Here is a 15,868-nt window from a genome sequence, read left to right on the forward strand (position 1 = left end):
CACCTCTATCCTACATTCCTACGACTGGACCTTTCCTGTACTGGAGCCCAGAACCCTGATGGTCCATCTATTTCCTCTTTAATTTTTCAGAAAGCCCTTAGTTACTAACTACTGCTGGCATAACCCACAGGTCTTCCCCTCTCCTGCCTATAGCTAGCCCTGAGCAACTTGAGGGTAAGCCCAGCATCTCTTTCCAGTGGGGTCCCCTCAGAGGATCCCTGCAAGCTGCTTTGGAGGTCCAGGATACAGTGGGATTGGCTGTGGGATAGGCAAGAGGACTCTGCCTTTGTTTTTGTTTTTTGCTTTTGTTTTTGTTTTTCGAGGTAGGGTCTCACTCTAGCCCAAGCTGATCTGGGATTCACAATGAAGTCTCAGGGTGGCCTCAAACTCAAGGCAATCAATCTTCCTACCTCTGCCTCCCGAGTGTTGGGATTAAAGGCATGAGCCACCACGCCTGGCATTTTTTTTTTTTTCCCCTAGGTAAGGTCTCTCTCTGGTCCAGGCTGACCTGGAATTAACTATGTAGTCTTAGGGTGGCCTCAAACTCATGAAGATCCACCTACCTCTGCCTCCTGAGTGCTGGGATTAAAAGCGTGAGCCACCATGCCCGGCATTTTTTTTGGAGGGGGGGAGGACTCTGCCATTTAAGCCACTTCCTTCCACTTGGATGAAAAGGCGACCTGGGGCAGGGGAAGGATTGTGGCTCTTCCTTCATGCCCCATCATACACCCTTCCTACCACCACCAAAAGTCTAGTTCCAGAAGCCCAGTAGGTGCCTCCCCACATCCACAAAGGAGGAACCCCTAGACTTCTAAAGCTGGTGCTCAGTACCTTTGTAAGGTTAATCTAAGCTAGCCCAGAAACCCTTGGGACTCAAAAGTAGGGACTACCTTCCTCGTGATCCCCCGATCTTACTAGGTTGTTCTCCAAGTTTCTCTTGTGTCTATAATCACCTGCACTGATCACACTGCTACTACCGTCTGCTTACACGTGTTTGGATTTGAGGGCAGGAGGTGCTCAGAAAGCAGGTGCGTGGATTAGGCTTGAGTGGGTGGCGGCTGGTGAGCACTGGAGGCCCAGATGCTTGATGTTGCATAGACTGAGCATGGATGAGTGATGTGGTTGTTTGCAGTTGATGGATGGTTTGGGATAACTATTGAATAGATGAAAGATGTAAGATAGAAGGAGTTCCATTTCAGACCCAAATTGGTATGGTTTCTGTGCCTTCAGTACCTTGACTGACCTTGGCTTCACCTACTGTTTTCCTAACCGCAGTCCTCTGGATCTTGTTTTTTGAGTTTATAACAGTGCCCAATAGTGCCCATCCTTTCCCTCCCTCCCCCCTCTCTCAAATAAATAAATAATAAGTAGTATTTATAATACAGTTGAGCATAAGCTTCACCTCTTCCTTCACTGCAGCCAGACCCAACCGATGGCATCCTCCCCTCCCCCATCCCCGCCACTTCCTTTCCTGCGCTCCCCTGATTGCACTTCCCCAGTGCTACGGGCTCTCATCCGCTTTTCTTTTTCTAAATAGTTTTTAATATTTTATGTGTTTGACAGAGAAAGAGGGGAAGAGAGGGAGAGAATGGGCGTGCCAGGGCCTACAGCCACTGCACACAAACTCCAGACGCGTGCGCCCCCCCTTGTGCATCTGGCTAACGTGGGACCTGGGGAATCAAACCTGGGTCCTTTGGCTTTGCAGGCAAACACCTCAACGTCTAAGGCATCGCTCCAGCCCTTATCTTCTTTATCTCTGTCCCACTGACTTGTTTTCACCAACCCAATGTGGGCTCCGCTCGTCACAGTTGGGCTGTTTCTCCCTGGCCGCCTGGTTCTAGCCCTTCCCAGACTGCGTGGGTCCAGTTTGAGGGATCCGGTCTCCCCCGGAGATTTCCTTTCGGCAGTGCTATTGCTGGCTGGCTGGCCACTGCGCCTTCCCTGCCCTCCATCCACCACTCAGCAGCATCTTTCAGAAACGCAAATCAAATCAGCTCATTCCTACGCTCCGGTGCAGTTGCTTCTCATTGCCTTGAATAAAGGCTCACATCTCCCACATGGCCCAGAAGGCCTGCATAATCATGGAATTTTGACCTGTAGAGACATCGAGGGTGTTATCAGAGATTTGGCTGGAGTACAGGAAGGGGACAGCAGTCTTTCTTTTAAATATTTTATTTATTTGAGAGAAGAGGGAAAGAGGCAGATAGAGAGAAAGAGAGAGAGAGAGAGAGAGAATAGGCCTCCAAGCCACTGCAACTGAACTCCAGACGCATGTGCCACCTTGTGCATCTGGCTTTAGGTGGGTCCTGCGGAATTGAACCCAGGCCCTTAGGCTTTGCAGACAAGCACCTTATCTGCTGAGCCATCTCTCTGGCCCAACAGCAGTCTTTCTGTGTGTCCTTCAGCTTGAGCTGGCCATTGCTCCGAAGCACGTCCGTATACTTTTGGTGAGTCTTATTTTCCATTTCCCCACCATTCTAGCTTCCAAACAGTTTAACAAGGAGGTCCTGCAGGCCCACAATGAGTACCGCGCGCAGCACGGAGTCCCCCCGCTGAAGCTCTGCAAGAAGCTCAACCAGGAAGCTCAGCAGTGAGTCCCCCCAGCACCCCGGGAGCTCTGGCCCTCCACGGGGCCACCGCCACAGTCCTGCAGGGACCCTGGGCACTTGCAGGGACTGTGGTTTGGGATTCAGATACAGCCAGGCTTGCACAGCGGCACTCTGCCACTTCCCAGGCAGGTCCCTTTGCATCTCTGAGCTTTGGGGTGCTCCTCTGAAAACAGAGCCTGGGGGGCGGGGGACCCAGAAGCTATGCAGAATTGAGATCTCTGAGGTGAACCTGAACATGGAAGGAGGCTTAGCTGTATCATAGGTGTGTGGGGAGGTAACATTGGGAGGTCCTGGGCTGGGCTTGCTCTGAAGAGACACATGGACCCTGGCAGATACTCGGAGGCTCTGGCCAGCACGAGGATTCTCAAGCACAGCCCAGAGTCCAGTCGCGGTCAGTGCGGGGAGAACCTGGCATGGGCATCCTACGATCAGACGGGTAGGTTTCTTCTTCATCACCCTCCCCTTGATCAAGCTGGGGGGAGGGGACAGGAGACCCCTCCTGCGGGGGTTGGGGGGTGTACTCTTTATGGCCCAGCCATGGGGTTCCCGCAAGAGAAAGGGAGAGGACACCCAAGCTCCATGCATCTGCTCCCAGGCTGACCTCAGTGGCTGGCTCAGAGCCAGGCGGGTGCTGATGGCCAGGAACAGAGATGAGTCACACTGACCCACATCCCTTCAGAAGCCCGTGGCTGCGGCGTGGGTGCGGGGGCCAGCCAGCATCTGGACAGGCTCAGCCTCATTCTGGAGTTCCCAAAGCACCCTCGGCTAGGGAGGCAGGCGTTGTACACTCTTCACGTTTTTTCTAAATTACACTGTGGTGGTATTACTTTAATAATCAAGGGAAAAAGGACAGCAAAGAACATTATTCATTTCAGAAAAAGAATGGAAAAGGCAATTCTTCCATCCAAGGTCCGTGATGAAATGATCCCGCCACAGCGAGTGCACATTTTTGAGCTCTCTGGCTCCAACAAGTCCTTAAGGAGCTTTTTTTTTTGGAAAAAGAGTGAGAGTTGTTATGCTCTCTGGAGCTTTCTCCAAATCCTGAGGGAGGATGACTCACACGCTCCCTTGTCGAAAGTTCCCTGGGCCTTCCAGGGGGAGCCCCACTGTGCTTGGCTTCCCCAGCGCAGCTGAACCAGAGCCCCCTCTGAGCCTCTTTCTCAGCCTGCAGATGCCTCCCGGGTCCTGGCTGAGGCCTCTCCTGGCTGGAGCAGGGTGCTGGGTGGAAAGAGCCCTTATCCGGGCTCTGGAGATGCTGCTCCATTCTGGTCTCCTGATGGATCCCTGAGCGCCATGACACTGTCCCCTCTGAGTCCTGGGTCCCCATCTCTACTCTGAGGGGGATGAAAGGTGATTTCCAAGTCCATGGGTCTTTCCTCCAGAGAGACCAAGGAACTGATTTGAGGAAGGACCCAGGTCACAGGCTTTCTGTAAATGGTCCCCAAGTGTGGCTTTTGTGTACTGCATGAACCAGCAGCAACATCAGAGAACTTGAACACAGAATCACAGGTCCTCCCCAAACCTACTAAAGACCAAGTCTAAGTTTTAGCAAAGTGCTCAGGTAATTCATGCTTGACACTTGCTGCCCTGAGTTCAAGGCCCCTAGAGAAAAACTTACATGTCACAGCCTGCAGGGCCAGCAGATGTTCAAGGCAGGAGCCTTTCTGCCATCCCTAGCGACCTTTGGCCTACTATTTTTTCTTGCTGTGGCAGCAGACCTGGGGTGGGATGAGCACAGAGTCTTCTGGAAGCCTTGGACTATTACTGCAAGGCCTTGGAGTGCGCTGTGCTCAACCTTCTTACTGTATTGGTCTAGAGAGGGGAAGACCTTGGCCGGGATGTCACAGTGAGTCAGTGTCTGGGAGAGACACCAATGCAGGTGATCCCAGGACCCAACATGATGAAGGTTCTCTTTTCAGCTTGGACAAGTCCAAGTGCCAAGAGTCCCCAGGGAACAGCCCATATATTTCACCTCATCAGTGCTTTTCTAGATGTCTGGCTGTAGGGTTGGTGGGAGAATGGGTAGACTCCGGCACTGAGTTCACAAGGGTCCCTTTTCCATACAGGAAAGGAGGTAGCTGATAGGTGGTACAGTGAAATCAAGAACTACAACTTCCAGCAGCCTGGCTTCACCTCGGGGACTGGTAAGTGGCAGGGCCCATCAGTAGCCTGGGCAGGTTACAGGTTAGGTATCTGCTTTCAGAGAGGAGTTAACCTTCAGAGAGTTAATCATTTCCTTCCTCCATTGGCTTAGCCATATTTCTCTGGTTTAACCTTGCCCAAAGGGCAGAGCTGTCCTTTCCCCAACACCTGCTCAGTCCCCCCATCCTCCTGCATCCCTTACCTGTACCTTTCAGGTAAGAGCTCTTGGGCTACTGGTCCTTTCTCCTGGTTAAAACTTCTGCACATCCTACTTTGTGTCCTGAGGAGGCTGGATTTTTAAAAAGTATTATTTATGGGCTAGAGAGATGGCTTAGCAGTTAAGGCACTTGCCTGCGAAGCCTAGGAACTCCTGTTCAAATTCTCCAGATCCCAAATATAGCCAGAGGCCAACAGTGACGCAAGCATGCAATGCCACACATGCCCACAAGGGGACGCAGACATGTGACGTTTGTTCACAGCGTCTGAAAGGCCCTGGCATGCCCATTCTCCCTCTCTCAAAAACGTATTTATTTATTTATTTGCAAATACAAAGAGAGTATAGGCGTGCCAGCACCTCTTGTTGCTGCAAATGAATACCAGATGCATATGCCACTTTGTATATCTTGGCTTTACGTGTCCTGGGGAATTGAATTTGGGCTGGCAGGCTTTGAAAACAAGCACCTTCCCCCCCCCCCCCCACTAAGTGTCTCATTCTAGTCCAGGCTGGCCTGGAATTCACTAGGTAGTCTCAGGGTGGCCTCTTCCTTCTGAGTGCTGGGATTAAAGGTGTGTACCACCACACCCGACACAAGCAAGTTCCTTTCAAAAGTACATTATTTTATTTTATTATGAGAGAGGGATGGAGAAAGAGGGAGAGAATTGGCACACCAGGGCCTCTAGCCACGGCAGCCGCACTCCAGATGCGTGTGCCACCTTGTGTACACGTGTGGCCTTGTGCGCATGTGTCACCTTCTGCGTCTGCATACGTGGGTTCTGGGGTGTCAAACCTAGGTCCTTAGGCTTTGCAGGCAAGTGCCTTAACCGCTAAGCCATCTCTCCAGCCCCAAGCGAGCACCCTTTAACTGCTGAGCCATCTTCCCAACCTGGAGCCTGAATTTTAACTTTTTTTGTTCCTGAACTAGCATTTCTTTTCTTTCTTGGTTTTTTGAGGTAGGATCTTGCTCTAGTCTAGGCTGAGCTGGAATTCATGCCTGGTATCTTAGCACTATCTGGTCATCCTGCCTATGGGGTTGCTGCCTGCAACCCACCTGGCTCTTCAGCAACGAAACTTCTACAATCCTTGCTGGCCCCACCCCTGCCCTCCGGTTACCCTGCAGCCAAGAAAAAGTGGGGCTGGTCTTATCCTCCCCCTTCCCTTCACACCCATACCTCCTTCCTGCCTACACAGCCACACCTCTCCTGTTACTTCCCTTTACTTTGTGCTCTGATAGGCGGTTCAGGTGAGGCTGAGATGTAGAAAAGCTGAATTTCATCTTGCCATTATTGGTTGTGTGAACTTGGATCGATTCATTTTTGTGCCTGTCCAAGGAGGAAAGACACAGTGGTGGCCTCTAGGGGACCTTCTGAGGACAGATTCAGATGCAGGGAGGAGCCTCCTTCTTCTTGGAGGTCTTCTGCAGGGTGAGGAGCAAACGCGTAGCTTATAAAAGTCTGGCAGCCTCTCTGTGCTCTGCTTCACCCCCTCACCTTTCCTCGGAATTGACTCAGACCCTCCCCGGACCTAAAACAGGATCAGAAGGGATGTGAGTCTGTCTGACCAGAGGTACCAGGGAAACGGAAAAGGAGTTCTCTTCCCTCCCCTGTCCTCACCCCCCACAGTCCCACCTACAAGGAGAGCCCCTCTGGGCCTCCGATCCTCTGGAGAGTTTCTTCAGAAGCAGGAAGTGACATGTTCTGGGAGACAGTCACCATTTCCTGTGGCTTACTGCTCACCCTGCTGGGCAGGGGTTCTTGCAACCCTGTGGGCAGAACTGAGGCATTTCTTACCCAGTTAGGGCCTGTAGGTCTCCAGGCTGGGGAGAATGACCTTAACCACCGAGGGAGGCAGAGGGAGCAGTGAGTGATTAAGGGTGTGTGGGCAGAGCCTTGTCACCCCTTAAGGTGTCAAGAGCTGTTTTGTTTGATAGCTTCGGGAACTGCTCTAACCTTGAGCAACTGGACAAGATCTTGTCGCTTGATGCTATGAGGTTTTTCTGCACCCCCATCCCCCAGCCCTAATGCTGTTTGATAGGAGGGTTTTATTCTGCCCGGTTTGCACAGGAAGAATCTGAGGCTTACAGAGGCCACGACGAGGCTTTCCTCAAATGTCTTCTGTCCTTTATCTGATGCCTCGTCGTGGCCTCTGCTCCGAGGCAGGGATCTCGTAAGAATCAGACCTAGGACTGGGGCTTGACTCCCACCCCTAAAGGAGAAAACCCCAGAGAATTAGCACTGTGCCATTCCAGGTCCGGTGGACATTTGGGAACAAATGACATCCGAGTCTAGGACAGGAGTGGGGTAATTGGGACTTCTGAGACCCTTGAAGATTCCCTGGCCATCCTGCCCAACCTCCCCCAGACTCTCAGTCCCCAGCTTCCTGCTGCAGCACAGTTCAGGGGTGCCCTGACCCGGGTTCATGTAGGTGAAAGAGCCTTTGGAAGACCCCATAGCGTATACAGAGTATTCCCACAGCCCTCTCCAGTCCAGTTCGTGGGAATCACACGCTGGTTCGTGCTGTGTGTTGTGCGGTGACAGGCATTCCCTAGACTTTGCCGTATTCCATCTAAAATAAGCCATTTGTGTATTCTGAGTGGGGACCAAATTTATTCGAAGGCAGTGGAAGCCCTGAGCATCGGCCAGTGCGTACATGAGCATGCTCTGTGTCCCGTCTCTGCCCTCTGCTGTCAGAGTATAGGGTCTGTCTTGCACATGTTAGAGATTGTTCTCTATCAATACCGAGACAGTTTCTCACCCTTTCTTACCTTTGTACGCTATTCCTTTGCAAGGATATTCTGTAATTTAGTCAATGTCTTTTTTTCTCTTAAAAATTTTTTAGCCAGGCATGGTGGTGCACACTTTTAATCCTAGCTCTTGGGAGGGCAAGGTAGGAGGATTGCTGTGCATTTGAGGCCAGCTTGAGACTAAATAGTAAATTCCAGATTGGCCTGGCCTAGAGCAAGATCCTACTTTGAAAAAAGAAAGAAAGAAAGGAAACATTTTTAAGGTCAGGCATTGGTGTCGCACGCCTTTAATCCCAGCACCTAGGAGGCAGAGGTTGGAAGATCGCTGTGAGTTCAAGGCCAACCTGAGACTACATAGTGAGTTCCAGGTCAGCCTGGGCCAGAGTGAAGCCTTACCCTGAAAAAAAAACATTATTTTTTATTTAGTTGCACGGAGCGAGAGAATAGGTGCACCATTATGCATGTACCCCTTTGTGCATCTGGATTTTCGTGGTAGTTATACCTAGAATGAAAGAATCAAACCTGGACCATCAGGCTTTGCAAGGAAGCACTTATAACCGCTGAGCATCCCCCCAGTGTTCTGTCTTTTTTTTTTTTCAAAACCATATTCTGGGACGTTTAGTCCATAGCAATAAAGAGGATGTGATCCCTTTGGGGAGGTGCAAGAATGAAGGAGACAGAAAAAAAAAAAAAGAACTATTGTTAGTAGTTAGAGTTAAAAACAAACAACAGTGTGTAATGGGTGGTTGCTAAGGAAGTTGTACCCTTTAATTCATCTCTAAATACCTTTAATGAAATGATCTCTGTGCAGACGGAACCCTCCCCAGTGAGAGGAAAGATTGCTCAGGGTTTTCCCTATGGAGAGAGCTGCCCTGTCTCGTGTGCACTTCGGGTCCGTTCGCTTGCTTTGGCAGCCGGGGATAGACCGTAGCTTCTTCCTTCTGTGGGAAGCCGAGAGAGGGCCGGGCTGTGGCCGAAGCCTGTGCTCTCTTGAGTGGAGGCTGTGCAAGAAATGACTTGAGCCTGGCCGAGAAGCAGCCAGAGAAGCGGGAATGCCTGGCAGAGCTACCCAGTGCCAGGAGCTGTGGTTGGCAGCAGAATGAATGACAGGGGTGATCAAGCAAGGAGGGCTTCAGAGCAGAAAACCAGAGTTTCAATCCAAGCTTAGGGATCAGTGGATCTCGGAACTCTCTAATTCATTTGTAGCTTAAGCAGCCAGAGAGATCACTCTAAGATATTTCATAGCCATTAATTTCCCCAAGTGAAAATCCTTCATTCACTTCCAGTTATACCTAGAATGAAAGTTAATATGTTGGCATGGGTGGTGGTTTGATTCAGGTGTCCTCCATAAACTTAGGTGTTCTGAATGCTAGAGCTGATGGACACTTGGGAATTAACGCCTCCTGGGGGCAGTGTATTTTGGGGGGCAAGCTTATGGGTGTTATAGCCAGTTTCCCCATGCCAGTATTTGGCACACTGTCCTGTTCCTGTTGTCCACCTGATGTTGGCCAGGGGGTGATGTCCATGCTCTGCTCATGCCATTGTTTCCCCTGCCATCATGGAGCTTCCCCTCAAGCCCATAAGCCAAAATAAACCCTACCCCCACCTACAAGCTGCTCTTGGTTGGGTGATTTCTGCCATCAATGTGAACCTGACTGTAATAGCATGGTGTCCTCCTTTTCATTCCTTGATACACCAAGTTGTGAGGAGAAAACATGTAGCTCATTAAAGCCTGGGCAGCTTTTTTAAGTACTCAGGACCAAACCCAGGGCTTTATGCTGAGCTATAGCCCTTGGGACAGTCTTCTGATGACCAACATACCTGTGTCTCAGGATATGACGATCAATAAACATATGAAGCCAATTACAAACCATATATTTAGGAAGAACTAAGATCATTTCCTTGGGGCTGCTTTAGCAAATGAACAGTCTCAAGACATAGAAGTAAACACCTCACTGATCTCTGTGAATGTAAAGCACTAAAGATGAGAGGGACAAACACCTGCCTGACCCTTTCAAGAAATGAGAATATGTTATCATTGACCAAGGAGTTCATCACAGCACCAACCCTTTGGTCCCAAAGGAGAGGAGAGTTGGAAGCCCAGCTCTCACGTAGCCCCGAAAGGCATCATGGTAAAGGTAATGCAGCCTGCAAAGTGAAGATTTGTGCTAAGAAACTCTTCGCAAGGCCTGTAAGTGTCTGCAGGGTGGTGTGGGAGCTTGAAAAAGAGCTGGGCTGGGAGGCTCAGAGTAGGTTATAACTCACTCAGGCCTCGGAACTCAAAACATAGATCTGTATAATTAAGGCAGAACTGAATGTCAATGGTTCTTTCAATTACTTTGATGCATTTATTCCATCCACCCATTCATCCAGCAAGAGTTTATTTTACACTTTTCCTTTGACCTATCATGTTTGGTTATTAGGTATACTTTGGTATAGCTAATTAAAAAAAAAAAGACATTTTTAAAACCTATGTGTGACTCATAACCTGGTAAAAAAGCCAATATCTCAAATAAAAATGTATCATGGCAAGTGGTCAGATTGGAAAAGGGAGAAAACAGGGTATGAAAAGTATCTTGGGAGGGAAGTATTTGGTAAATAAAAAAAAATGTTTAGCTAGGCATGGTGGCACACACCTTTAATCCCAGCACTCGGGGGGCAGAGGTAAGAGGATCGCCGTGAGTTCTAGGCTGGCCTGAGACTACATAGTGAATTCTATGTCAGCCTGAGCTAGAGTGAAACCTTAACTTGAAAAACAAAACAAGCAAACAAACAAAAAAAGATGATTATGAAAGGCTTATTTGGAAAAAAAAAAAAGTGGCATTTAGCCTGAGGCCTAAGGGATAAGGAGCAGAAGACCACAACACGAGCTGGGTTATAGCTCAGTGGCAGAGCGCTTTTCTGGCATGCTTGAGGCCCCAAGTTTGATTCCCAATCCTTTTTTAAAATTTTATTTTATTTTATTTTATTTACTTGAGAGAGAGAGAGTGGGTACACCAGCTCCTCTAGTCACCGCAAATGAACTCCAGACTCATGCACCACCGTGTGAATCTGGCTTACATAGGTTCTGAGGAGTTGAACCTGGGTCCTTAGGCTTCTCAGGCAAGTGCCTTAACTGCTCAGTCATCTCTCCAGCTTCCAGTACTTTTTTTTCTTTCTTAGAGAGAGGGGGTGGTGGAGAGGGAGAATGGGCATGCCAGGGCCTCCACACTGCAAACTCCAGACATATGTGTGCCACCTTGTGAATCTGGCTTACATGAGTACTGGGGAATCAAACCTGGGTCCTTAGGCTTTACAAGCAAGCACCTTGATCTGTAAACCATCTCTCCAGCCCCCCCGTATTTTTTTGTGGGGGTTCAAGGTAGGGTTTTGCTCTAGCTCAGGCAGACCTGGAATTCAGTATGTAGTCTCAGGGTGGCCTCACACTCACAGCAACCCTCCTACTTCTGCCTCCCGAGTGCTGGGGTTAAAGATATGAGCCACCATGCCTGGCTCTCAGTACTTGTTTTAAAAGTTGGAAAAAATAAAATAAAAACTTCACACACAGGCAGTTGTGTACAAGGGCTCCCTGGTGGGAAACAACTTGGTGTGTCCTGGAATGAAAGGAGACCCACATGCCAAAGTATTGACTTTCATGCTTGGTGCCAAGGGAAGGGAGTGGAAAGTTTTTACGTGGGGAAGCACATGGCTATGGCTTATGGCTTTTGTCTTAGACTGATCTCTCTGGCTACTTAAGTGACAAATGAAGTAGAGAGGACCAAGGTGGACCAAGACAACTATCGCAGTGGTTCATGAGAAAAGAGTTTATGGTTGCAACTAAGGCTATGAAAGCAACTGGATTTAAGATCTATTTTAGTTTTTTGTTTTGTTTTGTGGGTGGCTTTTTTTTTTTTTTTTTTTTTTTGGTATTTTGAGATAGAATCTCACTCTAGCCCAGGCTGACCTGGAATTCACTATGTAGTCTCAGGGTGGCCTTGAACTCATGGTGACCCTCCTACCTCTGCCTCCCAAGTGCTGGGATTAAAGGCATGTGCCACCATGGGTGGCCTTAAGATCGATTTTATTTATTTAGTAAGTTTTTAAGTTAACCCATTTTACCATAGGCAACCCAAACCTTCTTCAGTTTAAGTCCCACTGTTTTTATTTATCTATTTATTTGACAGAGAAAGAGAGAGAGAGACGGAGAGAATGAGGCAAGCCAGGACCTCCAGCCACTGCAAACAAACTCCAAAACCGTGCACCCCCTTGTGCATTTGGCTAACGTGGGTCCTGGGGAATCGAACCTGGGTCCTTTGGCTTTGCAGGCAAATGTGATAAACGCTAAACCATCCCTCCAGCCCTTAAGATCTATTTTAGAGCTGAATTCCTCAGAAGAGTGAAAGGTGTTGTGGGAGATATCAAGAGAGGAAAGAATGCAGGCCTGCCCTCGGGAGTGTGTGCACAGAGAGACGCCCTGTTGGTGAAGATGGGAGGGTAGGAAGTAGGGAGAGGAATAATCTGAGAGACCAAAATCAAGGGGGAAGTTTGGATAGCTTACATTCATGAGTCATCCAAGTGGAAATGTGTGCTAAGTGTTTGTGTCTGGAACACAGTGTGGAGATCCGAGCTAGAGAAATAACATCTGGTAGTCAGGGAAAGATGAAATTTCCAGAAGTAAAGACAGCCTAAGATTGAAGAGGATAAAGAAATAGTGAGAGCAGAGAAATGCTAAGAGACTGGCGTCATGGGACCCAAAGGGGGCGGGGAGTGCTTTGAGGATGGGAAGTTGACTGTAGTACATGTTCCTGAGATGTCAAATAAAATAAGGATGAAAGGTGATCATTTGAATGAGTGTGGTGGTGCACACCTTTAATCCCAGCACTGGGGAGGCAGAGGTAGGAGGATCGCCATGGGTTTGTTCAAGTGCAGTTTGGGGGCCTGGTCGAGGGTGAGTGCCAGGTAAGCTGGCATCACAGTTGCTGAGTCCACTGCACTTTGTCACGGATTCTGGGAGAGTTTTCAGAAAGTGGACGTGGCTGAGCTCTGTGTGACAGAAAAGGCCTGCTTTGGAAACCCAGCAGTCACTGGGTCTTGTCCGTCCCTCCTGATTGTGTCAACAAACATCACATGGTCTGAGCTTGTACCCCTGTTCCCACCCCTTGCTGGGCCCTGGAAAGAACCCCTCACATTGCCTGGGCTCTTGACCAAGTGCCCTTGGGACTTAAGAATACCGGACAGAAGAGATGGTTCAGCGGTTAAGGCGCTTGCCTGCAAAACCTAATGACTTGGCTTCAGTTCTCCAGGACCCACGTAAAGCCAGGTGCACAAAGTGGCACATGCATCTAGACTTTGTCTGTAGCGGCTGGAGGCCCTTGCGTGCCCGTTCTCTCTTCTATCTCTCTGCTTGCAAACAAAGTTCGAAGAAAAAAGAGAGAGAGAGAGAGATGGCTTAGCAGTTAAGGTGCAGTTAAAGCACTTGCCTGCAAAGGCTATCTAATGACCCAAGTTCAGTTTCCCAGTACCTATGTAAAACCAGATGCACAAAGCAGTGCATGCATCTGGAGTTTGTGTGCAGTGGCAGGAGGCCCTGGTGTGCCCCCTTTATCTCTTCTATCTCTCTCTGCTTGCAAATATATACACACACACACACTTAATGAATACTGGGGGCTGGAGAGATGGCTTAGCAGCTAAGGCACATGCCTACGAAGCCTAAGGACTCAGGTTCTATTCTATTCTGCAGGTTCCATGTGAGCCAGATGCACATGGTGGTGAATGCATCTGGAGTTTGTTTGCGGTGGCTGGAGATTCTAGCATGCCCATTCTCTATCTTTCTCTTTCTCTCCTTCTCTCTGTCTCTAATAAATAAATAAGTCCTTAAAAAAAAAAGGAATACAGGGCTGGATAGATGGTTTGGTGGTTAAGGTGCTTGCCTGCGAAGCCTAAGGACCCAAGTTCAATTCCCAGCACCCACGTAAGGCAGATGCACAAGGTGGCACATGCATCTGGAGTTCATTTGCAGCGGCTGGAGGCCCTGGCGTGCTCATTCTTTATCTGCCTCTCTCTCACACTCTCTGTCTGTCGAGTGAATAAATAAATAAATAGTCAGAAATTTTAAAAAAGAATGCCTTGTAGTCCTTTTAACATTCTGTTGACTCATCTTTGCTTTCTCCCTGGTTCCTACAGGGCACTTCACAGCCATGGTGTGGAAGAACACAAAGAAAATGGGAGTAGGAAAGGCATCTACAAGTGATGGGTCTTCCTTTGTGGTGGCCAGATACTTCCCAGCAGGGAACGTTGTCAACCAGGGCTTCTTCGAAGAAAATGTCCTGCCGCCAAAGAAGTAACTTGCCAAATGTGATGGGAAGGTGGGAGTGTTAAGGACATTATATGAAGTGCCTGGAACAACAAACACCTGCATGCCTGTCCCTGTGGGCATATATGCTCGTGTGTGTGTGTGTGTGTGTGTGTGTGTGTGTGTGTGTGTGTGTAGGAGAGCATCTCCTGTGCACACACTTGGATAAGCAGCTGTGCGTGCACTCGTTCTTGCTAAGGACACGAGCATCTGAAGCTGTTTTCAGATGATTGCCTAGACCACAATTATAGATTTGGGTGGGATCAACTTTAACATTTTTTAATTATTTCTTAAGCAAAACTTCTTTTGTACCTTTCTTACTTTTGATGTCCATCCTTGGACTTTGTGTATTCCAAACATTTGTGATACTGAGAAGTGAAGTTCGTTTTCTGTGACCTTCATGCCTTGTAATCCATTTTTGGTAGATATTGAGGGCTGTTGAACCTTCACTAAACTTGCAACAGAAACATGGGCCAGCCACGGGCTCTGCTTCACAGGATCATTGAAATTTCTCAGCTCTCAGGCATGACGTCATTGGGCATCTTCTGGGATTCTCTAATGGAATTGCCAAAGAACAAAAGCAGGGGTGGGGGTGAGGGAAGCTTTGCTTCCTTGCAGTTTTCAACCTTTAAGTAGCAAATACCACAACCACTGCCCCCTCTAATCCCCTGTGCATCTTTTTCCTTAAACCGATCTGCATTTCAGAGCTCACTACATCCTGGTTTCTGGAAGGCTGGAATGCACCCCTGCCCCCACACCCTGCTAGATGACCCCAGGAGAGACTTCCTTACACTGGCTGGGCTGTGGGCCAAGAAGCCTTAGGCGATGATGTCAGTGGTGTTGGGGTGAGGCTGAGCTCACTGGGGTCCCTGGAGGAAGTCCCACAGCCTCTGGTACTCCCCAGCCCTGGCAGCTGTGGCTGCAGCTGCTCTGCTGCTCCCTCCTGGAATGTGTGACAAGCCCAAATGCTTCAAGGAGGGGTCCCAGACAGGGATTTTAGAAACGCTAATTTGGTTCTGTGTTTTGCTTCAAACTATACCAAGTTCCCATGAATCGCTGTTTAATCAAGTCCATATGGGAGGGACCAACCCAGATGCCCAGCTGAGTGTCCCTGAAACCATGGCATCTCCACCCATCAACACAGCAGGAACCCAGGGCAGGGGCTGTTGGCCTAAAGACAGAGTCTGAGCCAGTCAGTGTTTGAAACTGCTTCCAAGTCTTTGTCGCACCGTGGGCACAGCCCCATGTTGTGCCCATCATTTCATCCAGGGATATTGACTAATAAAACAATAAAACCATTTTTCTTTTGGGTAATGTCTTCCTCCAATCTGATTAGTGCTGGTCTTTGAGAACAATGAATTCCTGTCTTAAGTCTTAAACAACTCCCCTCCCCCATACTGTTCTGCTTAAATAGCCAGGTTTGGAAACCCAAGCTGATTACAAGAGACACCTGTCCAAGGACAAACAAGTCCTCGACTGACAATGGACGAGGAATTTAAACTAGGAGAGAATTTAGCAGTGGAACTGGAAAACTAAGGATGCAGTGAGTTTGAAACAGGGCCACAGCAAACTTAAGCTATCTGCAGCCAAGTATGAATGGTTAAGACCGTGACGTAAGACAGAGGTGTGGCACAATCCCAGCTATTTGGGAAGCTGAGGCAGGAGGATCACAAGTTCAAGACCTGCCTGCTCTACAGAGTGTGTTCAAGACCAGTGTGGGCAACTTAGTGAGACCCTGTCTCAAAAAGCAAAAAGAAGATTGAGATGGGGAGGTAATATGATGGAGAATGGAATTTCAAAGGGGAAAGTGTCAGGGGGGAGGGAGG

General features: G+C 48.9%; 1 protein-coding gene across 1 annotated transcript in view; it reads left to right on the forward strand.

Moving 5' to 3' along the window:
- The window catches only part of Glipr2 (GLI pathogenesis related 2), a 28,228-nt gene extending 12,886 nt beyond the window's left edge, over positions 1-15,342 (forward strand). Inside the window, exons 2-5 of the mRNA XM_045142392.1 lie at positions 2,482-2,590; positions 2,942-3,045; positions 4,676-4,753; positions 13,874-15,342. Coding sequence (XP_044998327.1) covers positions 2,482-2,590; positions 2,942-3,045; positions 4,676-4,753; positions 13,874-14,034 — 452 coding nt within the window. The 3' untranslated portion in view covers positions 14,035-15,342. The remainder of the gene's footprint in view (positions 1-2,481; positions 2,591-2,941; positions 3,046-4,675; positions 4,754-13,873) is intronic.
- Positions 15,343-15,868: the final 526 nt, after the last annotated feature.

This window comes from Jaculus jaculus, chromosome 1, assembly GCF_020740685.1.
Source record: "Jaculus jaculus isolate mJacJac1 chromosome 1, mJacJac1.mat.Y.cur, whole genome shotgun sequence".
NCBI lineage: Eukaryota > Metazoa > Chordata > Mammalia > Rodentia > Dipodidae > Jaculus > Jaculus jaculus.